Source organism: Stegodyphus dumicola, chromosome 8 (assembly GCF_044657685.1).
Source record: "Stegodyphus dumicola isolate Sdum_Otavi_A_Nest chromosome 8, ASM4465768v1".
Classification (NCBI taxonomy): domain Eukaryota; kingdom Metazoa; phylum Arthropoda; class Arachnida; order Araneae; family Eresidae; genus Stegodyphus; species Stegodyphus dumicola.
Genome location: NC_140775.1, coordinates 8,561,450 through 8,587,385, shown reverse-complemented (window position 1 = coordinate 8,587,385; position 25,936 = coordinate 8,561,450). Strand labels below are relative to the sequence as shown.

Below are 25,936 nucleotides of genomic sequence, written 5' to 3'. Positions count from 1 at the left end.
GCTCAGTTTCAGATTTCATTCGAAAAGTAGGTGTGAGAAATTGCAGAATTGAAGGGCACGTTTGGTATTAAATGGATTCTCTTTCTCAATTTTCCAGCTGCAACTTCGGTTCTCAGAGTCGGTAACCATTCTCCAGGAATCTCAAGAATCGTCCCCGTTTCGTCAGCTGCGTCTTGCTTTTAGGACAAAAATATGATTATTTATTTTAGCTACGCACTGAAAGATATACGGACAGAAAACAACAGCACGTTTTACTGGTTTTAAATAAGAAGTTAATCAATTTTGCTCAGCAATGCTATGGAACGAACTGAAGATGGTATTATCTAAAGGCTACGTTAACAATGTTAATGGGAAATCGAGATTGATGTCATTCACTAAGATTTACTTCTTTCAAATTAGAAACAACTGACTCGAATGTTCCAAGCCGGATATAAATGTTGAGATGTCTGATTAATGTATACTAGAAATAAATGAAAATAAATAAAATCTGAAAGCTATACGCTTTTAGATTAAATAAATAAAATCTGAAAGCTTTTATATTACGCCCATACGTGCGTTTTTACTTCCTTACACGAAGTAAAAAGGAAGTATTGTAATCGTGAAAAGTTTCAGGCAGCATATTTCAACGAAAATATCCATTTTGACCGATACCGAATGCAATTTAACGATGTTTTTCCGTGACATCTGTACGTAAGGACTGAATAAAAGGCTCTTTTCCTCCAAAAAAAAATATATATATATAAAATTGCTTTAAAATGAATTCTGAAGAGAATTTTTCGTAGTGTCTGTACGTACGTACGTACGTATGTATCTCGCATAACTTAAAAACGAGTAGCGTCAGAATGTTGAAATTTTGTATATAGGACTTCTGTAACATGCAGATGAGCACCTCGTATTTTGGTTGCAATCAGTCGCACCAAACGTATTATATACGTTTGGTATATATATATATATATATATATATATAAAATAACTGAGTGGATAACAGAGTGGTAACAGAGTGGATATATATATATCCACTAACTATATAACAGAGTGGATATATATAACTATATAACAGAGTAACTATATAACAGGATATATATAACTATATAACTATATAACAGAGTGGATATATATATATATATCTACTCTGTTACTCGGCTCAGTGATCCAGTTTCTTTACTCTTATATGTTAGTAAATTGTGCATTTTTTGCTTTCGAAATGATTGAATTATGCTGTTCTTGTCTTGGTTTTTATGCTTTAGGAAATCTGCAAGCAATAGTTGTAGAATTATCAACAATTTAAAAGATGTTTAAGTGCGGTTAAGACTAATATTTAAATAACATGGCGGACATGTTTGGTTACATTTCAAACAGCAGAATAGTAGATTTGTTGCCAATTTAGAGAGACATCCGAATTAAATCATGCTTAATCCTTTCTGGAATTTTTTCAAGGAAATATGTGTTCAAGATTAATTCGTAATTTTTAATATAGATATTTCGTGTTTTTATGTATTTTTGCTTTGTCACGAAGGGAGAACTGAATTAATTGAATGAGAGATACTGAATCGTCTGTGAAAAACTATTTTTCCCTTTGCTTGCTTAATTTCTTTTATACATCGTTCTAGATTTATTATAATATTTGAATGGAACATGTGGCAACGGTTAGATAATTTTTCAAATGATATAGATTTTGTGCATTCTGAGTTATGATATGAATGAAATGTAACATTGTTAAGTGAATCTAGCGCCAGAGTGTCGCTATGGTAAACAAATATATCGAATTTTAAAGAGTACATGTATTCTGTTGTGATTTATGCGCTATCGACGAAGTACATTTAATTCAATCCAATACGTTTAAATGAAATGCAAGAAAAAATGTGTATAATTTAATATTCCGTACAAGGAAGTCATGTGGTGTACACATCAGATTTTTTAATATACAGATACACACACGTTTCCAGAGCATTTGGACTAATACCCCTTTGGGCTAAAAATATTTAAAAACAGCATACCTTTAGAATTTGCGATAGACAGTCTTGCGCGCCGGAGATAAAAATGTTTTATTCCCAGAGCGTTGCCACTACTCGCTTTGAAACGCTCGAATTTTTTATAATCAAAAATTCGTTAAAGTTTTACAAAATATGAAATAGACAATAAAACAAAGGACAAATTCCAAATTCGGGCTTCCAGGTGCTGATGTGGGGGTGGAAAACTCTATTATTCAAAATTTGATGGCTCTAGGTACTGTTGTTTATTCACAATGATAGAAACAAACATACGCTCGTGCAGAATCTTCATTATTTAGTTTCTTTAAATATAATAAAGGGCGAAAGTATTTGGTGGCAACAGTCTGAAGAATGATACATCGCATTTAAGTGATCGGACGCAAATGCCGTTATGAGACTAACAGCCCAGCTGGGCCAACGCCGCACTGGATTAATAAATTTTTTCAAACATTTTGCTTATAGTATCTTTTTTGTATGTGTTTGAATTATTCGTAATATTTTTTGAATTCGCATACAAATTGAGCATCAAACTTCACTAGCAAAATTTTGCTAAAATTTTTCTACAAATTCTATTTTTAATGAAAGCGTCTCCTAAAGATGTGCTAAAAAGTTTGCGAAATTTTCCCCAACTTCTAGTAAAAGTTTGCTACAAATTATAGTAGTGCAAACATATATACAATATAAGCACTGAAAATAAAAGAGTATTAGAAATACGTTAAAGCTGAAGCGAAAATTTATTTTCTTTTTGTCTTAATTGGTTACATTTTCACAAAGTTGAATGCACTTACCAATGTCGCTTGGTACAGAAAGGAATTGTTTGTCATTACCGCATGCCCGAATAACTTTCAAAGAAACAAAAAATATGTATTACCATGGCTCCCATTGCTTTTTACTTGTTATTTTGAGTAAAGTAGTTGATATAAACGACATTTGTGCAAAGTAAGTTTCCGTGGTAACGAGCGTTCTTTACTTTTGTGTAATTACATCGGAACAGCGATTGAGAACTTTTACATAAATGAATAATTTATCAGTTACCGCCGGGGATGCATACTCATCTTTGTGAAAGAAGTTTGAGTAATTTTCGTTAGATAATAGGTAGTGAAGTAATTAAGTTACTATAAAAAGCAAGCCAATAAGAAAAAGAAATCATAAATAAATGAAATTAAAATCAAAATAAAATCTGAAAGGTTTTAGATTTCAACGATCGTTCAAAACAGCTTGCTAAGGTTTTTTACGCTCGTGTTGACATACGCTTTTTTCTTTTTTCAATCTTTTCTCAGTTCATTATATAAATGTTCAGTTTCCTTAATAAGATGGCTTACAAAACTTTTTGTCTTTTTTATCATTAAAGTTTCGTGTGTGAATTGCATTTATTAAATATCAGGTTCTTTGTACTTACGAAACTTAAAATTTAATTCAACGGCAAATTCAGAAAATATTTAAAAACAGCATATCTCCAGAATTTCTGGTAGACAGTCTCACGCGCTGGAATTAAAAAATATTTTATTCCGTACCGTTTTGCCATCGTTCGCTCTGAAATCATTGAGTTTGTTATTGAAAAGTCCGTTAAAGTTTTACAAAATATGAAGAAGGCAATAAAACAAATTCAAAATTCAAAATTCGGGCTTCCAGGTGCACATGTCCCAGCGGACAAGTACGTTATTTAAAATTTAATGTCTCTAGGTATAACGTTGTTTTTAGCACAGTGCGAGAAACATACATACATTCATGCATATTCTTCATTATTTAATTTCTTTAAATATAATACAGGGCGATAATACGTATTTGGTGGCAACAATTTGAAAATTGAAATGGACGTTTATAGTGAAACAATGCAAAATGCAGTTTCAAAACTAATAGCCGTTCTAGATTAACGCCCCCCTTTGGGTTAAAAAAAGGGGTTTTGCAAGTCATCTTACTAAGAAAATTGTACATTGATATGAACTGAGAAAAGACTGAAAAAAAAAAAAAGTAAAATGCTTGCTTAACGCTTCATCGGGAAATCGAAATACATGCTGCTTTTACAATTTTTGCAAATTTGCCTTTGAACTGTATATGGCGTAAGTGCGAAGAAATGTATGCCTAATAACATTCTAAAACACAAAAAGAAGTGAGTTAGCAGGAGTGAGTGCAACATCAAACTGGATAGACTGTGAACTGAGCAGCGTAGGAAAACCTTAACAAACCTTTTTGGTCGATTGCTAAAATTTAGGACCTTTCGGACTTTTTTAAAGCATTTTTTATAGTTTTTGTTTAATATATTTATTCGCTTTATGGGCCCCAGCCCTTTTTTACCATTACTTTCCCTTTGGTCGCAAAAAGTGTATAATTTAAAAATTATTTTAAATTAATTTTTAAGATTTTTCGATTTTGCATAATATTGGATTGTACTGGAAAAGTATTTCGATTAAATTGAATATTTAATTTTTCTTCCAAAACCTCTCGGAAACGGATGGTGCTGCAATACGGTTTTCGCTAATTGCATATCTAAAGCCTTATCTGGAATTCAGATCCAGTTTCTTTAACATATTAATTGAATAAAAACTTCTTAAACTGATCCAATCTTTCCTGTCGGTAATGGATACTTTTTTAGTAATTTTTGTTCCCAGCATAAATTATGAAAGATTTACACTTCAGGCGGAAGGGAGAGCCATTAAAAAAAATAATGAATTTGTTGTTTAAACGTGTTGTTTAAACATTTATTTAATGCTGTCTCGCAACAAGTTTATGATTTCTTTCTTAACGCCTGTGTGATAAAATTCATGCAGAAATGTATAAATAAATATATTTGTAATATGAATTTGTTCATTTCTTTCCTTAGTTCGATTAATTACGGTGGCATTGGCACGGTAATTGGACATGAAATAAGTCACGCTTTCGATACGTCAGGTATGATTTGTAATGATATATTCAACAGTTAATTGCTTGTGTATGCGTTTAAATTTGCTTACAGAATTACATTATAATTTTTAAGAAATTTGTTTAAAATGTTTCTTCTTTTGATAAAAGTTTAAAATCGGGTGGCCTCTGATATTTTTGACGTTAAGAAAATATTTCATACATATAAATGTAATATACAGGGTGATTCTAAATTGTTTTTTACAAATTAGGGATGATCATAAACATAGGCATTATCTAAATTATTAGTACTATAAAAATTATCTAAATTATTAGAGGGAAAGTATTTATTAAGAGGAAAAAACCTTGATATTTACTTTGATATTAAATATTCAAGGTAAATATCGAGGTAGCAGTGTTTTCCCCCTTCGCCATTTTCTATCCTGTCCTCCTGGACTTGCTGTGCTGCGCTCATTCTACTTGAAGCGCCCTTCTATGAGACACGAAATTCTAACAGCCGGAACACAGCATGAACTTTTCATGCTAATCTCGACATACAGCGGAAGTTGGAGTCAGTTGATAATATTCAGCCCTTGATTAGAACATTAACTTGTTGCAATCGTTTGCGAGGTTGAGACCTTGCCAACCGAAGATGTGCATGAGTGTTTGGCATCGTTTTGTGCACTCTCTGTGAGTTTTTCACGAAACTGATTGTGCAACTTTTGGTCTCGTTCATTCCCAACACTGTTGTAAGTTCAGGTTCCTCTTTCGTGCCTCTTAGAGTGGAATGTGAATTATTGCTCATATGGATGAGTACTATCACCCCTCTTAATTTGTAAAAACAATTTAGAATCACCCCGTGTATACTAAGCTGGACTTTCGAGACATAAAAACGTTCAATTTCGCCAATCATGGAGACACCGGTTCTAACCAATCTAGTTGTATTCGCTGCCTTTTATGGTTGCTGGACTGGAGGTTGAGTCAGTAAAGCTGGTGACACGAGATAGTGCGACCCGTCGAACTGCAACTCGTATCTTTCCTTTGCCTGAAAAACAGGCATATTTGAATGAAGCCCTCTGTATAAAGAATTCTTAAATGTACCGCCTTACTGAAATGCAATATTTGCATCCCCTGCCGGTATCATTTTAAGGCTATGAGTAAATGTTTTGATGTTTGTATGATAAGGGATGCCTCAGTCTACCGTACCGTTTAAACCGTTTGCGGCAAGATAGCAGAGAGAAAGCCAGTCTTTTTTTTTTTTTCTTTTTTACATTGCATATGGGCAAGGGTGGGGTTATTTTCTCCAAGCCGGACCAGGTTGTTAATTGTTGCCTCTCTTCGGATCTGTGCCCACTTCAGAGACGAGCCGAGGTTCATTTAGCAATTGTTTCTAAGCGCATTTATATCCAGAGAGAAGCAGAACCATGAATTATTCCTGCAACATTAGGGAATAACGGCCATTAAAGAAAGAAGAATAATGAACAACGAACGCATTTCCAGCGCATGGTTCAAAAGGATCTACGTCTGCTCGGAGATATCGAGATGGTATCGTATGGCTTTGAGTAAGATTTTTAAAAGGCGCATGTAGATATGACTCTTTTATGCAATACAATACCCAAACGTTTGTTGATAATTTTTTTATACCAAAGACAATGAATTAATAAATCAAAAAGTCCAATCTGCCGGTTTATATCCCACACAGAACTGTTTCTACACCATGGGAAAGCTTTGTAAGACAAACTTCTTAGTGTACACATCTTGTACAGAATGCAATATGAACTTGTACAGAATACTACCAACTTATTACAAAACAGTATAGTATATGTAGTTGAGCTCCTAAACTCCTCTTATTTAAATTATGGAATAACATTGCAATATAGTATATACAAAAGTATATCTCTTTCGAGCGTATAATATAAAGCGTAAGAAAGTTTTTGTAATTCTATGTTTTAGGAGAGTACGCACGAAAAAAGTAAAATTTCAGACAACTGTTAATACGAGGGCAATCCCCAAAAAAGGTCTCCTATATTTTTAGATATACAAAGAACCGTTTATTTTCTATAATTGCTACATCACTTTAAAGATTGAAGAATGCTTTATTTTTCAACATAATCGCCATTTCAGTCGATGCATTTTTGTAGACGCTGTGGCAGTTTTACAATGCCCATGTCATACCAGCTTGCCGCCATGCCCTTCAGGAAGCGTTGAACCTCATCTTTCACCTCATCATCGGAGCAGAACCGCCGTCCAGACAAATGCCGTTTGTGGTCTTCTGTCAACATACGCGGCACCCATCTTGCACACACCTTCCGATATTGCAACTTTTCCGTTAAAATCCTGTGGATGGTGCTTCTGGAAACCTCAGCAACCAAAATGCAGAGAGCATCCAGAGTGATCCTCCGACCTTTACGCATGAGTTCCTCAACTTTCGCGATTGTCTCGTCGGCAATTGAATTTCAGTACGACCGGCTGTAAACTCTATACACAACTTGCGAACGTTTTTGACACCATGACGACTGTCCACACATTTCCGTCAATAGGCGGTGAATTTCAACCGGTTTAACGCGTTTTGCGTTCAAAAATCGAATAACTGCGCGCACTTCGCACTTGGCGGTAACGTTTATCGGGAGCTCCATTTCGAATGGCTGCCAAGCCAAGACTGAGGAGACTGAAGCGCCTGCGTGCTTATGTGGTAGTGGAGAAAGCACCACTCACAACAGTGTTGCCAACAACCGTATTAAAACTTTCTCTACGTCCCCAAAAATTAGGAGACCTTTTTTTTGGGATTGCCCTCGTAGAAAGAACAAGGAGCTTCAGCTATGTGGGATTCCAAGTTACAAAATTAAAGCATGAAATTTAGTACCTCTAATAATGTTCTATATTCTTAGATTTATATATTTTATATCAATATAAAATTTAATCATACAATTAGAACGGGAGAAACTTCAAATAAATTTGTTTAAAAATTCCAAACGCACATAAGTATACAAATCAATAAAACGCATATACTAACTTGAAATTGTTTGATCACTTGATATCAGTTTCTAAATAAATATGAAAGTCACACTTTAAAAAAAATCAGATGTATTGCAACTCTTTTTTAATAAAACCTGTCGTATCATTCTGTAAGAATTTAAATACTTTCCTAAGTATATTTTAAATTTGAGAGCTGTCTATCTCAATTTAGTTTTTAGTTTTACTATCCGTTGACAGATTTCTTATAAAATAATAATGCCTTCTAATTTTCAATTTTCAGGTCGATATTTTGATCACAGGGGAAATTACAGGAACTGGTGGACTCACAAAACGCTGGATAAGTTCTTGTCGAAAGCACGGTGTTTCGCTGAACAGTATGAAAATTTTGTAGATCCTCTTTCACCTTTTAAAGTGAGCAAAATATTTTGAATAAATTAGTTTTTAGAATAATTTAATTTGAATGTAAGGCTGATTTCTTTCTTACACGATATAGAAAAACGTAAAGTTAACGGGAATTTTCAGAATAAATATTTGGTGTTTCTTTTACCTACATTGCGGACTGTTTCTATTTAATACTATACGGCAATTATAAATACAGTTTACCCTCAAAATTACCGATATCCCATTTTGAAAGCCATGATTTAACGATTAGCTTAATGAAAGTCATAGCCATTATTTAACTTTTTTTTAATCCATCCAAAATCATAAAAATCAAAATTAAGCTATCGCCAGTTGAGTGATAGATTTCTTAAATTAATGACGATGTTTTGAAAACATTAATAGCCTCCAAAGCCATAGCAAAGCTTCAAAACCCCCGTCACAATAAAATAAGAGATATTTTTCTACAACTTCACTACTTTTAACATTCCCTCGTGTGATTTTATAAAGCATTTTATTTCCTTGTACGAAGTAAAGGAAGCATTGTAATCGCGAAAAATATGTGGTATCACATTTCAAAGGAAATACACATTTTGACGTTTCCCGAATCCATTTAGACGATTTGAGTGACCTTTGTAGGTATGAACTGGATAATGGACTCTTTCTTCCAAAACGGATTCTAAAATAGATTTAAAATGGATTCAAATGCGACTTTTTCATGATTTCTGTCCATATGTACGTATGTATGTGCGTGAGTGAAACGCTATGATGGCTTCCGACCACAACCATGAACCAAACGATATTATATACCATCACGGGGAAAACCTCCAAAGTAAGAAAGTTGAATATTACATACTAATAACAATTTCTATAGTTTGATAACTGCAGGCACCAAGCGTTATTCTGGTTATTTGCTTTAAATTCTGAACATTTGAAACATACTGTTATTCCCGCTCAGTACTCTTAAGCCGTTCAGTTATTTCTGCTGAAGCAGTGTCTTGAGATTTCCTCTATTTTACCAACGGCTACTCTATTTTTGAGTGTGTTAGACGACCACATTACCCAGGCACAGTCCGCTGGTTTCTTCAAGTGCCAGATTCTTGTATATACACAATGAAAATAATAATGGTACGTGTCTCTTTCCTCTCCGCATTCGCAGAAAGGAGTATCCCTAAGTTTGAATCTGTTGAGGTATATTGGAAATGGTCCATGACCTGTCAAGAACTGTGTTAGGCTAGTGTAGTGGGTTTTTATTTCCATGTTAACTTTTGGCAGTAAGCGATATGTCATTCGTCCTACCTCTTGCCTCTGTCCATCTACTTTACCAATTTTGTAGCAGACTTGTCAAAGTTGTTCGATTAATGGGAGACCAAGGAAGTTTAGTTGGTCGTTCTAATATATCCGTGCAGTTGGCTCCCTGCTTGGGCATTAGGACAGCGTCTTCACTGCCTTGAGTCCCTGTATGAGCGGGAACTTATTTTAAAGTGCTTCTTCGTGAGATAGGCGTTACTAGAAGCTGTTTCTGAATTTAGTATACCAAATGTACCCGGCCAGACTTGATGCTGAATCGTTTAGTACGGAGCTGTTGACATGTGCACATGTGTATGTATGCACATGTATGCATATGTATATCTCGTCAAAAGTCAAAAATGATTAGCCGTAGAACGTTACAATTTTGTATATGGGACTGCTATAATATCTTGTTGTGGCCGGTCTTTTTTATTACAATCAGCTATATCAAACGTACCCACTCCCTTGATTGGCTTAAAAGTACTTATCCGACCTTTATTTTCGCAATCGTTCATCGTAATCATATAATCATAATCGTTGATCGTAATCGTGATCGTATCCAATTACAGGAGTGGTTTAAAAAAATTAATTTTCAAAAAGAAACGAAATGTGATTACATACATAATAACAGTTTATATATATGCAGTTAGTCTAGCGATACACATCCAATAATATTTAATGACAGTTTTCAGCAAAAATTACGTATAATTTTATAGGCCGTACAAGTCATGTGTTGCCCAAATCAGATTTTGTTAAAAAAGATTTCGTTTGAAATGGGTAGATGACAGAAGTGACAAGTTTACAAATAAGCCCCCTTTCTTCTAATAAAAGTTACTTTAACCCTCTGACCGTCCGGGGTTTTCTCTAAGAAAGCACAAATTTCTCGAAACTGGTATAAGAAAAAGTTATTTTCTGGATTTTCATGTAAAAATTCTTCTGGTATTTTATATTTGGATTTGTGTACTTTTAATATAATATATTTCTATAATTTCTTTGACATATTTTAATAGGCACGTATATATACGTTCTGTCATGACGTGATGACACGCATGCGCAGTTTAGCCGAACGGCCTGCAACGCCTCTCTCTCATGAGACTTACTAGAGAAGAGTAGTTAGTAAGGAGTAGCGAAGTAACGAAGGAAACGTGTTTTATGTCAGTACGAAGTTATACTTGTGTGTTCATCGTTGTACTTATTATTTTTATTTGTGTGTTAATAAAGTGTTGTGCCGTTAAAATGGCTGTTTTATGTAACGCACACGGTACGCTACGTCTACGGTAGGAAGTATATACATATCCAGAAACTACACGCCCAAGAAAAAGAAGAATATGACAGTGGTGTCAGAAAAGGAGGATATGTTATTCTGCAAAGCTCACGGATAAATGCGTAAGTGAGTCTTCAGAAAGGTAAGAAATTTGTTCAATTTATTTTGTGGTAAAGTGGAATTCAAGGTTACAAAAATGGCTGAAGAGCTAACGAAATCTAAGAAAGAACGGAAAAGTTATGCGTTCAGCCATTACTAAAGTAACAAATGCCATTGAATCATTAATTGCAGCCGGTAACCTTGAAGACCTTGAAGAATCACTGGAAAGTTTAAAAATAAAAGCTATTTCTTTGAAAGCGTTAGACGAAAAAATTAAAACTTTGACTGACATTAATGACATTGAAACCGAAATCGAAAGTGCCTTGGAATACGAAGAAAAAATTTCGAAATGGAGCTTTAGAGGCACAAAATTATTGAAAGAAAAAAGAAATAGCAATAATTCGCTAGTGTCTAATGGTTCTTCTAATGATAGTAACAATTTATCTATTTCTGGTGTCGATAAAAGTTCTGATTATAATGTTAAATTGCCGAAGATTATGATTGATAAATTTTATGGAAATGCTGAAATGTGGCAGACATTTTACAATTCTTTTGATACGGCAATAAATCAAAACGTAAAACTATCTAAAGTAGATAAGTTTAATTACTTGCTTAGTCTGTTAGGCGGTGCAGCTTTAAAAGCAATAGAAGGCTTTTCTTTATCTCCAGAAAACTACGACGAAGCTTTTAAAATTCTCAAAGATAGGTATGGTCGAAAAGATCTCTTTATTAATTCTTACATGCATAAACTTTTAAATTTACGGCCTGTCTGAAGTTCTAATGACATTAATTCTTTGAGGGAATTATATGATACCTGCAACATACAAGTAAGGTCACTAAATTCGATAGGGGTCAAGACCGAATCGTATGGAAAGTTACTATACCCTTTGTTAATGAAATGCATACCTCAGGATATAACGCTTGATTTTGCTCGTCAAAACGCAGATGAGGAAACTTTTAATGTCGACAACCTCATGAAATTTCTAAAACGGGAAATTGAAAGTCGCGAACGAACTTCATTAAATTTATTTTATTCTAAGAGTCACGCTAATTCTCTTGGAAGGCATTCACAACCAAATGAAAAGCGAAACAACTTCCACACTCGGAATTCATTCAACGCCAATAAATTTGGCGCCAGCTATTCCCCTACTGTAAGCAAAATTGCAGTTGTTCGAACTTCCCCTTGCTTATTTTGCGAAAGCGAAAATCATGCTTCGGAAAAATGCGTTGTGTCTCCGGAAGAAAGGAAAAAGAGTTTACGGGATTCTAATCGGTGCTTTCGTTGTTTCGAAAGGAATTGTAGAATAAAAATTTGCCCTTCTCAATTAAAATGTTCAAAATGTAATTCTAAGTATCATAATATATTGTTGCATGAAGATAAGGAAAGGGTTGATAAAGAAGAAATTAAGAATAATTCTAACGCCGTAACTGCAAAGATTTCTTCTAAATATTTTACCGCGAATCAAGAGGTTAAAGAATTAATAGATGACTTGCCAACTGTTAAACTTATATGTGATGGTAAATTAATTAATGCAGTAGCAGATACAGGCACTCAACTAACCGTTGTTAAGACCGACATTGTACCAGAAAAATACCGTACGCCACATGGAAGTGTTACCCTCACATCAGCTTTCGGGCAAGCGTTAAAAGCTCCTCTCATTAACCTGCCTTTAGTAAGATATTCTGAAAATAATGAATTTATGTCACCTATTTTTATAACATGTGCAATGGTGGATAAGTTATGTAATGATTTACTCTTGTCGTTAAGTGCTTTTAATGAGTTAAGGGGAGATGATAAAAGAAAGTTTAATTTTGAATGTAAAAATGTGAACATTGCTACTGATAGTTTCGGTGAAATGCATTTTCATGAAACTGAAAATTTTGACGAAATACTTAACCATGATAGGGAAAACCTAATTAATGAAAAATGTAATGAAACTGTTAAGAAGATTATAGAATGTTGTGCGCTTGTATATGAAGATACAGGTAAGGATGATTCCAAAGGTAGCACGAGACCCGATCAATGCTTTTCGGATTCAGAACTGTTTCGAGTGCAACAAATGAATGACCCATCTTTAAAAACATGCTGGCAAAATGTTAAGAACGGAAGTAATAACTTTATTGTTATTGACAACTTTTTGTATCATAAAGATAAAGTTCTAGGAGAAAGAGTTTACCAGTTGGTCGTACCCAAAGAAAGAAGAAAACAGATTTTGGACTTAACTCATTCTAGCTTATGGGGAAGCCACCTGCGAACCAAGAAGACAGCCGAACGTTTGAGATATTCGTTCTATTGGCCTGAAATCAAGAAAGATGTAAATGAATACTGCAGTGCTTGTACTTCTTGTCAACTTCAAGCGAAAAAGCGTCCCTTTGATGAAGTTCCGATTACGCCAGTAACACGTCCTAAAGAACCATTCCAGGTAATTAATGTGGATATCCTAGGACCTGTGGAGCCAAGCTGTAGAGGTTACAAATACGTTCTGTGTGCTGTTGATCAATGTACAAGGTGGCCCGAAGCGGTGCCATTGAAGAATTTGAATGCCAAAGCAACCTGCGATGCATTGTTGCAAATCTTTTCACGAACCGGAATTCCTCAAATTGTTGCTTCAGATCAAGGAACTAATTTTACTGCTTCGTTGACCCAAGAGTTTTTGAAAAGGATCGGATCGTCCCCAAGGTTCTCGACTCCTTATCATCCAAGTTCAAATGGCCTGGTAGAAAGATTTAATGCTGTTTTAAAGGGAATGATACATCATACCGTTAGAGAACATTCGAAAGATTGGGAGAAACATCTACCGTATTTACTTTGGGCTTACCGTGAAATTCCTAATGCTACGACTGGTGTTAGTCCGTTCCAAATGCTTTATGGAAGACGTCCTAATGGCCCGATGTCTATTTTGAAATCGTCATGGACTAATGAAACTCTTGTTCCTCATGGACAGTTAAGTTCAGTTACCGATTATCTGAATGATTTGAAGACGAAATTGGAAAAAGCTGCTGAATACGCAGGACTTACAGATGTTGGAAAGCAACAAGCTTATGCATTCTACCGTAACCGAAAGACTCGTCATAAAGAATTCAAGGAAGGTGACAGGGTTATAGTTTTAATCCCTGATAGCCAAAACAAAGTTTATGCCAGATGGACGGGACCTGCTACGATCATCAAAAAGCATACTGATTATAGTTACATAGTACAAATGCCTGACAATTCATCGAAGCACGTTCACGCAAACAAGATACGAAAGTTCAATACCGCTGTGAATAATGTCGGTGTGATATATGATACAGATATTGATTTCGACGAAGTTGAAAACGTTCCAAGAATTGTTCCATGGAAAGCAAAAGAACACTATTCTAATGAGGAATGTAATTTTACACACCTTGAACCGGATAAGAAGAAAGAACTTCTGGAAATTTTAAGAAGGCATAAGAACCTGAGAACTGGTATTCCGAAAATCGCCAATGTGGGAGAACACAGCATCAAACTGAAACCTGGAAGTATGCCAAGAAAGCAGAAACCGTATCGAATACCTGAAATTCTAAGAAATGAAGCTGATCGTCAAATAGATAAGCTTTTACAGCTAAAGCTAATCGTTGAATCAGAAAGTGAATATGTGCATCCAGTAATTTATGCGTTAACAAAATGGAACGGTAACATTATGTGCAGACTAAAAGACCATGCTGAGTTTATTGATGACGTGACTTAAAATGACATGATTATATTTTCTAGTGAGTGAACCATGACTAACGTTATGAACTATAAGACATTTTGACTGTTTAGTTTGATTTTTTTTTAACGTTAGGTAATGTGTTTAAAGATTTAGCTAGGGTTTGCTAAAGTATTATGTTTAATGTTAATGATTGATTTGTATTGTCTCGTTTATATAATAACTGCTTATATGATTATGATTGTGTGAAGGATTTAAGTTTGAAATGTTAATTGAATGTTACATCCTTTTAAATGAATAGGATTACTGAATTTATGTTGAAATAATTTTAATTTAAAATGGTAAGAATTGGTTAATTAAGTTCGAAAATTTCATGGATGTTCTTTTATTTTGTTTCAAGAAATGTTTATATATGTGGATTTGACAGGTCATTGAAAGACGCAATCAAATCTTTTCGAGGGGAGGTGTCATGACGTGATGACACGCATGCGCAGTTTAGCCGAACGGCCTGCAACGCCTCTCTCTCATGAGACTTACTAGAGAAGAGTAGTTAGTAAGGAGTAGCGAAGTAACGAAGGAAACGTGTTTTATGTCAGTACGAAGTTATACTTGTGTGTTCATCGTTGTACTTATTATTTTTATTTGTGTGTTAATAAAGTGTTGTGCCGTTAAAATGGCTGTTTTATGTAACGCACACGGTACGCTACGTCTACGGTAGGAAGTATATACATATCCAGAAACTACACGCCCAAGAAAAAGAAGAATATGACAGTGGTGTCAGAAAAGGAGGATATGTTATTCTGCAAAGCTCACGGATAAATGCGTAAGTGAGTCTTCAGAAAGGTAAGAAATTTGTTCAATTTATTTTGTGGTAAAGTGGAATTCAAGGTTACAAAAATGGCTGAAGAGCTAACGAAATCTAAGAAAGAACGGAAAGTTATGCGTTCAGCCATTACTAAAGTAACAAATGCCATTGAATCATTAATTGCAGCCGGTAACCTTGAAGACCTTGAAGAATCACTGGAAAGTTTAAAAATAAAAGCTATTTCTTTGAAAGCGTTAGACGAAAAAATTAAAACTTTGACTGACATTAATGACATTGAAACCGAAATCGAAAGTGCCTTGGAATACGAAGAAAAAATTTCGAAATGGAGCTTTAGAGGCACAAAATTATTGAAAGAAAAAAGAAATAGCAATAATTCGCTAGTTTCTAATGGTTCTTCTAATGATAGTAACAATTTATCTATTTCTGGTGTCGATAAAAGTTCTGATTATAATGTTAAATTGCCGAAGATTATGATTGATAAATTTTATGGAAATGCTGAAATGTGGCAGACATTTTACAATTCTTTTGATACGGCAATAAATCAAAACGTAAAACTATCTAAAGTAGATAAGTTTAATTACTTGCTTAGTCTGTTAGGCGGTGCAGCTTTAAAAGCAATAGAAGGCTTTTCTTTATCTCCAGAAAACTACGACGAAGCTTTTAAAATTCTCAAAGATAGGTATGGTCGAAAAGATCTCTTTATTAATTCTTACATGCATAAACTTTTAAATTTACGGCCTGTCTGAAGTTCTAATGACATTAATTCTTTGAGGGAATTATATGATACCTGCAACATACAAGTAAGGTCACTAAATTCGATAGGGGTCAAGACCGAATCGTATGGAAAGTTACTATACCCTTTGTTAATGAAATGCATACCTCAGGATATAACGCTTGATTTTGCTCGTCAAAACGCAGATGAGGAAACTTTTAATGTCGACAACCTCATGAAATTTCTAAAACGGGAAATTGAAAGTCGCGAACGAACTTCATTAAATTTATTTTATTCTAAGAGTCACGCTAATTCTCTTGGAAGGCATTCACAACCAAATGAAAAGCGAAACAACTTCCACACTCGGAATTCATTCAACGCCAATAAATTTGGCGCCAGCTATTCCCCTACTGTAAGCAAAATTGCAGTTGTTCGAACTTCCCCTTGCTTATTTTGCGAAAGCGAAAATCATGCTTCGGAAAAATGCGTTATGTCTCCGGAAGAAAGGAAAAAGAGTTTACGGGATTCTAATCGGTGCTTTCGTTGTTTCGAAAGGAATTGTAGAATAAAAATTTGCCCTTCTCAATTAAAATGTTCAAAATGTAATTCTAAGTATCATAATATATTGTTGCATGAAGATAAGGAAAGGGTTGATAAAGAAGAAATTAAGAATAATTCTAACGCCGTAACTGCAAAGATTTCTTCTAAATATTTTACCGCGAATCAAGAGGTTAAAGAATTAATAGATGACTTGCCAACCGTTAAACTTATATGTGATGGTAAATTAATTAATGCAGTAGCAGATACAGGCACTCAACTAACCGTTGTTAAGACCGACATTGTACCAGAAAAATACCGTACGCCACATGGAAGTGTTACCCTCACATCAGCTTTCGGGCAAGCGTTAAAAGCTCCTCTCATTAACCTGCCTTTAGTAAGATATTCTGAAAATAATGAATTTATGTCACCTATTTTTATAACATGTGCAATGGTGGATAAGTTATGTAATGATTTACTCTTGTCGTTAAGTGCTTTTAATGAGTTAAGGGGAGATGATAAAAGAAAGTTTAATTTTGAATGTAAAAATGTGAACATTGCTACTGATAGTTTCGGTGAAATGCATTTTCATGAAACTGAAAATTTTGACGAAATACTTAACCATGATAGGGAAAACTTAATTAATGAAAAATGTAATGAAACTGTTAAGAAGATTATAGAATGTTGTGCGCTTGTATATGAAGATACAGGTAAGGATGATTCCAAAGGTAGCACGAGACCCGATCAATGCTTTTCGGATTCAGAACTGTTTCGAGTACAACAAATGAATGACCCATCTTTAAAAACATGCTGGCAAAATGTTAAGAACGGAAGTAATAACTTTATTGTTATTGACAACTTTTTGTATCATAAAGATAAAGTTCTAGGAGAAAGAGTTTACCAGTTGGTCGTACCCAAAGAAAGAAGAAAACAGATTTTGGACTTAACTCATTCTAGCTTATGGGGAAGCCACCTGCGAACCAAGAAGACAGCCGAACGTTTGAGATATTCGTTCTATTGGCCTGAAATCAAGAAAGATGTAAATGAATACTGCAGTGCTTGTACTTCTTGTCAACTTCAAGCGAAAAAGCGTCCCTTTGATGAAGTTCCGATTACGCCAGTAACACGTCCTAAAGAACCATTCCAGGTAATTAATGTGGATATCCTAGGACCTGTGGAGCCAAGCTGTAGAGGTTACAAATACGTTCTGTGTGCTGTTGATCAATGTACAAGGTGGCCCGAAGCGGTGCCATTGAAGAATTTGAATGCCAAAGCAACCTGCGATGCATTGTTGCAAATCTTTTCACGAACCGGAATTCCTCAAATTGTTGCTTCAGATCAAGGAACTAATTTTACTGCTTCGTTGACCCAAGAGTTTTTGAAAAGGATCGGATCGTCCCCAAGGTTCTCGACTCCTTATCATCCAAGTTCAAATGGCCTGGTAGAAAGATTTAATGCTGTTTTAAAGGGAATGATACATCATACCGTTAGAGAACATTCGAAAGATTGGGAGAAACATCTACCGTATTTACTTTGGGCTTACCGTGAAATTCCTAATGCTACGACTGGTGTTAGTCCGTTCCAAATGCTTTATGGAAGACGTCCTAATGGCCCGATGTCTATTTTGAAATCGTCATGGACTAATGAAACTCTTGTTCCTCATGGACAGTTAAGTTCAGTTACCGATTATCTGAATGATTTGAAGACGAAATTGGAAAAAGCTGCTGAATACGCAGGACTTACAGATGTTGGAAAGCAACAAGCTTATGCATTCTACCGTAACCGAAAGACTCGTCATAAAGAATTCAAGGAAGGTGACAGGGTTATAGTTTTAATCCCTGATAGCCAAAACAAAGTTTATGCCAGATGGACGGGACCTGCTACGATCATCAAAAAGCATACTGATTATAGTTACATAGTACAAATGCCTGACAATTCATCGAAGCACGTTCACGCAAACAAGATACGAAAGTTCAATACCGCTGTGAATAATGTCGGTGTGATATATGATACAGATATTGATTTCGACGAAGTTGAAAACGTTCCAAGAATTGTTCCATGGAAAGCAAAAGAACACTATTCTAATGAGGAATGTAATTTTACACACCTTGAACCGGATAAGAAGAAAGAACTTCTGGAAATTTTAAGAAGGCATAAGAACCTGAGAACTGGTATTCCGAAAATCGCCAATGTGGGAGAACACAGCATCAAACTGAAACCTGGAAGTATGCCAAGAAAGCAGAAACCGTATCGAATACCTGAAATTCTAAGAAATGAAGCTGATCGTCAAATAGATAAGCTTTTACAGCTAAAGCTAATCGTTGAATCAGAAAGTGAATATGTGCATCCAGTAATTTATGCGTTAACAAAATGGAACGGTAACATTATGTGCAGACTAAAAGACCATGCTGAGTTTATTGATGACGTGACTTAAAATGACATGATTATATTTTCTAGTGAGTGAACCATGACTAACGTTATGAACTATAAGACATTTTGACTGTTTAGTTTGATTTTTTTTAACGTTAGGTAATGTGTTTAAAGATTTAGCTAGGGTTTGCTAAAGTATTATGTTTAATGTTAATGATTGATTTGTATTGTCTCGTTTATATAATAACTGCTTATATGATTATGATTGTGTGAAGGATTTAAGTTTGAAATGTTAATTGAATGTTACATCCTTTTAAATGAATAGGATTACTGAATTTATGTTGAAATAATTTTAATTTAAAATGGTAAGAATTGGTTAATTAAGTTCGAAAATTTCATGGATGTTCTTTTATTTTGTTTCAAGAAATGTTTATATATGTGGATTTGACAGGTCATTGAAAGACGCAATCAAATCTTTTCGAGGGGAGGTGTCATGACGTGATGACACGCATGCGCAGTTTAGCCGAACGGCCTGCAACGCCTCTCTCTCATGAGACTTACTAGAGAAGAGTAGTTAGTAAGGAGTAGCGAAGTAACGAAGGAAACGTGTTTTATGTCAGTACGAAGTTATACTTGTGTGTTCATCGTTGTACTTATTATTTTTATTTGTGTGTTAATAAAGTGTTGTGCCGTTAAAATGGCTGTTTTATGTAACGCACACGGTACGCTACGTCTACGGTAGGAAGTATATACATATCCAGAAACTACACGCCCAAGAAAAAGAAGAATATGACACGTTCATACAGATATCACAAAATATATTCTAGGCCGTATATATACGGCCTTGCCGGTTTATGTAAATTGCGATTCTCGTTACATAATTTGTCATTCACAAATGAGTTTGTGCTCAACATGACTAGTGCAGTGGTCTCAAACTTAAATTGCATGCGGGCTAAATATCGATCTGAAAGAAGCTGACCGGCCAGGGCACTTATTTTAACAAAACGTAAAATATTAATAAAAATATTAATTAAATTTTACTTACTGAATATTTATCATAACATGCACGAATAATATAATAATAACAGAAAGGAAAAATTCAAATTTGTGTTTATTTCCTATCTGAAGTCTAAAGGTTGGTACCGGCAATAATTTTCTATTGGTTATACTTTTAATTCAAAGGAACTGACATTTAAATGTTAAATTTGAGACCGTCAGTTGCTTCAGGCAATTCCAGTATGTTGAATTAACCACTAAATAACTTTCTTAACCGGAAATTTATCTCTCTTCGGAGTAGGCCCTAGCAACCATTGTTCCATGTAATATGGACAAGACAACAACAACAACGGAAAATTTCAGACTACTGAAGCGCCACCAGTTGTTGACTGGCAAACTAAATTTACTGACAGTACTAACGTGGAAAAGTTTCCCACCTTATTATTTTAAGCACACATTGACAAATCTCAACCTGTTTCATTATATCTCTTTTCCTTCAATAATAATCGCACACATAGGCTGAGTCCACATAGCTTTCTGTCTCCAAAGCACAGTATTTAATCCCGATACGGTGTCGGGGTATTTTCTTCGTCAGATTGATAAATAAAATAAATTAATTTGAATTAATAAAGTTGAAGTATTACTAGATTATATCGCTTAAGTGAACAAGAAAGACGGAATTCGTTCAGATCTCTTTAATTACTGGTGATTTTATCAAGAAAGATTAATACCTATTGAAATTCAACATTTTCCACGGATTCAGTAATAAAATTTAATTTAGATTTATTTATAGTTTTTAATTCTTATCTTTAATTTCAATTCTAATTTTTTTAATTTTCCTTCTTCAATGATACTGTACTTAACTTCTAAATATGAAAGGGTTTTTAATTACAACAGTTTTAACTATGTATTTTCCGAAGAAATAATCTCTCTATTAATATTTAACTAATATTACCAGCGTTTGAGCTAGATTTTACATTTTTAGGTCCATTTTTTGCATTTTATATATAAATATATCTATCCTTTTTGTTTTCGGTATATCTAAATGTAATTTGTTTTAAATGTAAATGATATTATTGAATGATTCCATAGAGTACTAGAGCTTAACTATCTTATAGGTCGATGGGAATTTGACTCTGGGAGAAAATATTGCCGATAATGGAGCCGTCAGAAACGCTTTCAAAGTAAGAATAGATATTTTGCTTCTTTTTCTTCCACCCCGCTCTGTCTGAAATTTTCTTCTATTTTTCTGTCTGGTACTTTGCCTGTCTGAATGAAATGATAAGATCGAAAAGTAGTGAATATTAAGTGTCTGTCCTTCCAGTATATTAAAAAGCAGATAAAAAACATATTTACAGTGAAGCTAAATGTAGCAAATTTCAACCTACAAACAAACACTATCGAGCTATTTCTTCCATCTTGGCACCAATTCAGTGTTTCTTGTTCTTGGGTATACAGGACCTTGCTGTCTGTGGATTGGAAGTCTTCAGGAAAACTGAAGTTAAGATCTAAAATTCCTTCCGTAGCATCAGAATGATGAAAACGACAGTAACAAACACGATCTTTCTCTCTCTACGCAGATTGGGCTGAAGAAATCCAGTAATTTAAAGTAGCTTTATTACTATAAAACGAATTTTGATAAATGAGGCATACTGAAGTTGTGATAGGTTGGACTCAGCCTACCTGCAGCATTTACTATCACACATTTTTAAAACAGAGTAACACATTTATTATATACAGCTGTAAGATTCCTATTTTTAATTTACAACTAAAGTTGAGGAACCTTAAGAACAGATAAGCGAATAATCGCTTTAGTTCAGTAGAGGGAGAACAAAAACTCGAGAAGGGTTAATTACCTTCATTATTCCAAATAAAGTTTAACAGATGACTCCTTTCTTAGAGTTTACAATAAAGTTTCCACTCGGCCTTGAACTCAGAAAACTAAGAAATAAAACTTAACTAATTTTAACTAAAAGGATATAGGCGAAGCTATCAAAATTCTAACAGAGTTGGACCCTTAACGCTAACTAACGGCGAAGCTACCAACGGCCTAAAGTACGGCCGATCATAAAAATAGCTTTAGAGAGAGTATAGCCAAAAGCCAAAAGGCTAACGCGCGTTGTATAGAATATCTGGCTCTCTCGCGAAGTCAATACAACTTCACAGTTAAATTCTGGCTGGAAGTTGTAAGCTGAAATTAAGGAAAAACAGGAAAGTAACTTTTAACTACAAATTAAAAGTTAGATAAATTAAGATAAACCTTACACAGCAGTAAATACAAATGGCTATGCTTAGATTGATAAATGCTTTGGATTCACAAAGCAGGACCCGATTTTTAAATGCAGCATTTTGTAAATGTAAACTCATGACAATCAGCAAAATTCTGCTGCCATTCTCTGGAAGTGTTTTGTAAGTTTGATGGCATTAAGTAGTCTCATTCAGTAACATCCCCCCAACGTTACTCCAGCAGAACCTTTTTATGAAGAGATATTCTAAACCCCAAGTTTTACTCACTGGCTCATAGACATTGATAACTTTCAAAGTACAGTTTATGAAAAGACTCCTAATGTTTTACAAGACACTCCACCCCAAGTCATGGCAAGTGCAAGTGAACCTGAAAGATGACATAAATGTCTTGATTGTTACGAAGGCCATCTCCAAAGTGTTGTGATGAAGAAAGGAACAACAAACTTGTCATCCTATTTTGAAAATTGGTAATGTTAAATGCTGCACCTTGCATTCATTAAAAGTTTAGTAGGAAAAGTAGCGTGCGTTGTATTTTCGAACTCTTTATTACCAAGCTTCTATTGGCAGTTTTCATGGGACATGACCAATATTTCTTGCACATCAACATCGCATGATGCAATTTCGTTATGCGAATAAAGTATTATTTCCTAGCCATTCAAGGTCAGTAAAGGGACAAGATTATGCTTTTCCCAATCCTCAAGTTCAGTGATGTCACTTTATTTAAAGAAGTGGGAGAAATAAATACACAAGACAGAAGGGAATACCTGCTTTGTAGGAGACTATGAGTCAGTGACGTCACACGCTCAAAGATTTCTGCTGAGAACAGGAAACCTTGTATTCTGCAATCGTAAACATTTATTGTCTGCAACAGTTTTCACAGACGTATAACTAAATTTTCTTACATATCAGCTACGCATATTGATGTCTCAATATGCGAATAAGCCATTATTTCCTTATCACTCACGGTCAGTAAAGAGACAACATTATGCTCTTTCCAGTGCTCGAGTTAAGTGACGTCACTTGATTTAAAGAAGTGTGAGAAACGAATACACGACTCAGAAGAGAATAGCTCCGTTGGATCAGACTGTGAGTCAGTGCAGTCACATGCTGAAAACGTTCTACTGGGAAGAGCATACCTTGTATTGTAACATTGTAAAACTCATTGTTTGTAATTGTGTACACAGTGATCCTGCAGTATTCAAAAAGCGTAGCTTCTATCATATGCGATTGGATAATATTAACCATGGTTACAGGTGCTTAACTTTATTCAGTATTTTAGGGTTCGACAACTTTTGCAAGCACAAAAAGGATAATTTAATATATTTGTTAATACCACAGACGGCACAATATATGTTTTGTGCCTCAACATACAAGAATACATCATGAAACGGTAAGCAAGAATCATATTTATTTCAAATTGCCTTTGTAGAATTTTTCTCAGCATTAAGACCAGAAGGTAAAATAAAAACAGATTTTTGACTAACTTTTCAATAAAATGATTATGTCTTTACCAGCTTGAAATGCAAAGTTGTAACTTAGTTGGTAGCCCTATTAGGACGCTTTCACGAGCGAATTTCCTTGGCAGTAAAATGCATAATAGATCCCAAGCGCCACGCAATCCATAGCATTACACAATTAGGGAAAAAGAGTCAAATAACCCTTCAAATTGAAATGTATGTTATGTGATATGTAATACGACCCATCTGAAGGCTGACACACATACTATAAAAATGAAGTTGGAAAGTCGTATTAATCAATAATCTGCATGGAGAATTTTGGAACATTTGTTTCTTTGCTTACTATGGCAAACACACTTAGTCATTACTAGATAATAATAGAAGACAAAACTTTAAGGAGTGCATGTGAACTGTTCTGGAATTTGATTACTATTAAATGTCACATTTTGAGCAGAGAAACTTAGACCGAATAATGCTAAGTTAGAATGCCTATACCAAGGGATTCTCAATCGAGGATAAATTTCACAGTTTCAGACCTTTTATTTGCCTGTTAGGTATTTAGTTTTTGTTTATGAATATAAAATTATACTTTTTTATTTTATGTTTGGTATTTATCAATCTTTTCTATACTTTTTCTTGTTTATATAAAGCACATTAAAAATAATCTAAACTTAAATAAATGTGTATGTAGTTTTCGAGTTTTGGAAAGGATGGTGGGGGAAGATGGTCTGGCAGTGGTGAAAAGGGTGTATGGGACAAAAAAGGTTGATAACTTCTAGACAAACGCTTATATGAAAGCATCCATTGCTACGCATGCTAAAATGACACTATGTAGTTCTTTCGAAAATTGAGAAATGTGAGTTATATGTACAAACATAAACTTATCACGAACATAAACTTATTTTTCATCCTCCAAGTCTTTTAAATTCATAAGTTCAACTACAATCTAATAAGTTCAGAAATTGCAAAATCAGCTCTTATATGAAGTAGGACTTTCAAGTCGGCCATCTGCCAAAGAAAAGAGAACCTCTGTGGAGGACTTCCTGATAGAGTTCATTCATATTTATATCATCAGCATCATAGAGTTCATACTGCGTACTAGGTACTGTACTAGATGTAGCATAGCTATACTGCACTTTGTACACCATAAAATTTATACTGTACTATGTGCATTGCAGTTATGCTGCAGTAGATGCATAATGGAATTTATACCGTAATAATTGAAGTATAGTTACATTAATGTTTAAATCTTTGGGAGAATACGAAAAAAGTTATAGAATACTTGAGATGAAATGAGAATATAGTACATGTACATTATTTATGAGAGAAATTACGAAAAACTTAAAGATAATTGAGACAAACCTTTCGCATTCCATAGCTAAATAGCTACACCGTCCATATTTTAGTAAGCAACACCCATGGTTCACAGAAATAGACGTTAGTGAACTATTTTAACTTCTACACCCTTGTGCAGTGAACGAAAATCAGTGAAAATTGGTGTTTTATTTATGGTGTCATTTGACCGCTTTTCGCGGTTAAAAATACAGGAGACACGAATAGTTCTCGTTTTAGTTTATTCTGTGACTTGTGCTGCCATCTAGAAGTGAAAAGCCGCGTCATAAAACTATCCAATAAGCTAATCATCATATTATAGCCATTTCCAAAAGGCCAAGCAATATCGGTGGCTGTTTTTCCGTTCATAGTTTGCTGGCAAATAATGAGTCAAAAGATAGAGACCTAATGAAATCTAATTCTTTTAGCATAAGGTGCCTATAAATCACAAACGAGCAACAAGTTTCTAATATTTTTCTTCTTTTAAAATTGGTGTCCTTACAAGCAAGAAATGACCTGCCCTTTAACGCATATTTAGTAAATATGATTTTTATTTCTAGATGACAATGAAGCAAGAGCTAAGACCTCGGCTTCGTTAGTGAATTTCATTAAATTTCGTGTTTGGTGCTGCCATCTAGACGTAAAAATCAGAGTTATAAACAAGAATGTTAGGCTGCATGATACTAGTGCTATTTATTGCCAAAACCCTACGCAAACACGTCTGCCGTGGGCTGCCAAATCTGCAGATTTGTTTTTCAGGGGAATATGTGGGACATGATTAGTCGAATATTGCAAAAGGAAGGGTTAGCTGTGAGTCTTAATCTTTTCCGTGTCTAGTGCTTACAGCACAGTAATACATTCTTCAGACAGTGATTAATGACTTCACCAAAAGCATGTGTAAGCGTTAAGTGCGTGAATTTTCGCACTTGTCATTCAACATCCATACTGACTA

General features: G+C 34.6%; 2 protein-coding genes across 3 annotated transcripts in view; one reads left to right on the top strand and one right to left on the bottom strand.

The window, feature by feature from the left end:
- Positions 1–25,936, bottom strand: part of LOC118182309 (speckle-type POZ protein B-like) — a 79,172-nt gene that overhangs the window by 33,750 nt on the left and 19,486 nt on the right. The window lies entirely within an intron of this gene.
- Positions 1–25,936, top strand: part of LOC118182313 (neprilysin-1-like) — a 94,099-nt gene that overhangs the window by 57,503 nt on the left and 10,660 nt on the right. The window contains exons 16-18 of the mRNA XM_085822895.1: positions 4,813–4,880; positions 8,086–8,216; positions 21,067–21,132. Of these exons, the coding sequence (XP_085679021.1) occupies positions 4,813–4,880; positions 8,086–8,216; positions 21,067–21,132 (265 nt within the window). The remainder of the gene's footprint in view (positions 1–4,812; positions 4,881–8,085; positions 8,217–21,066; positions 21,133–25,936) is intronic.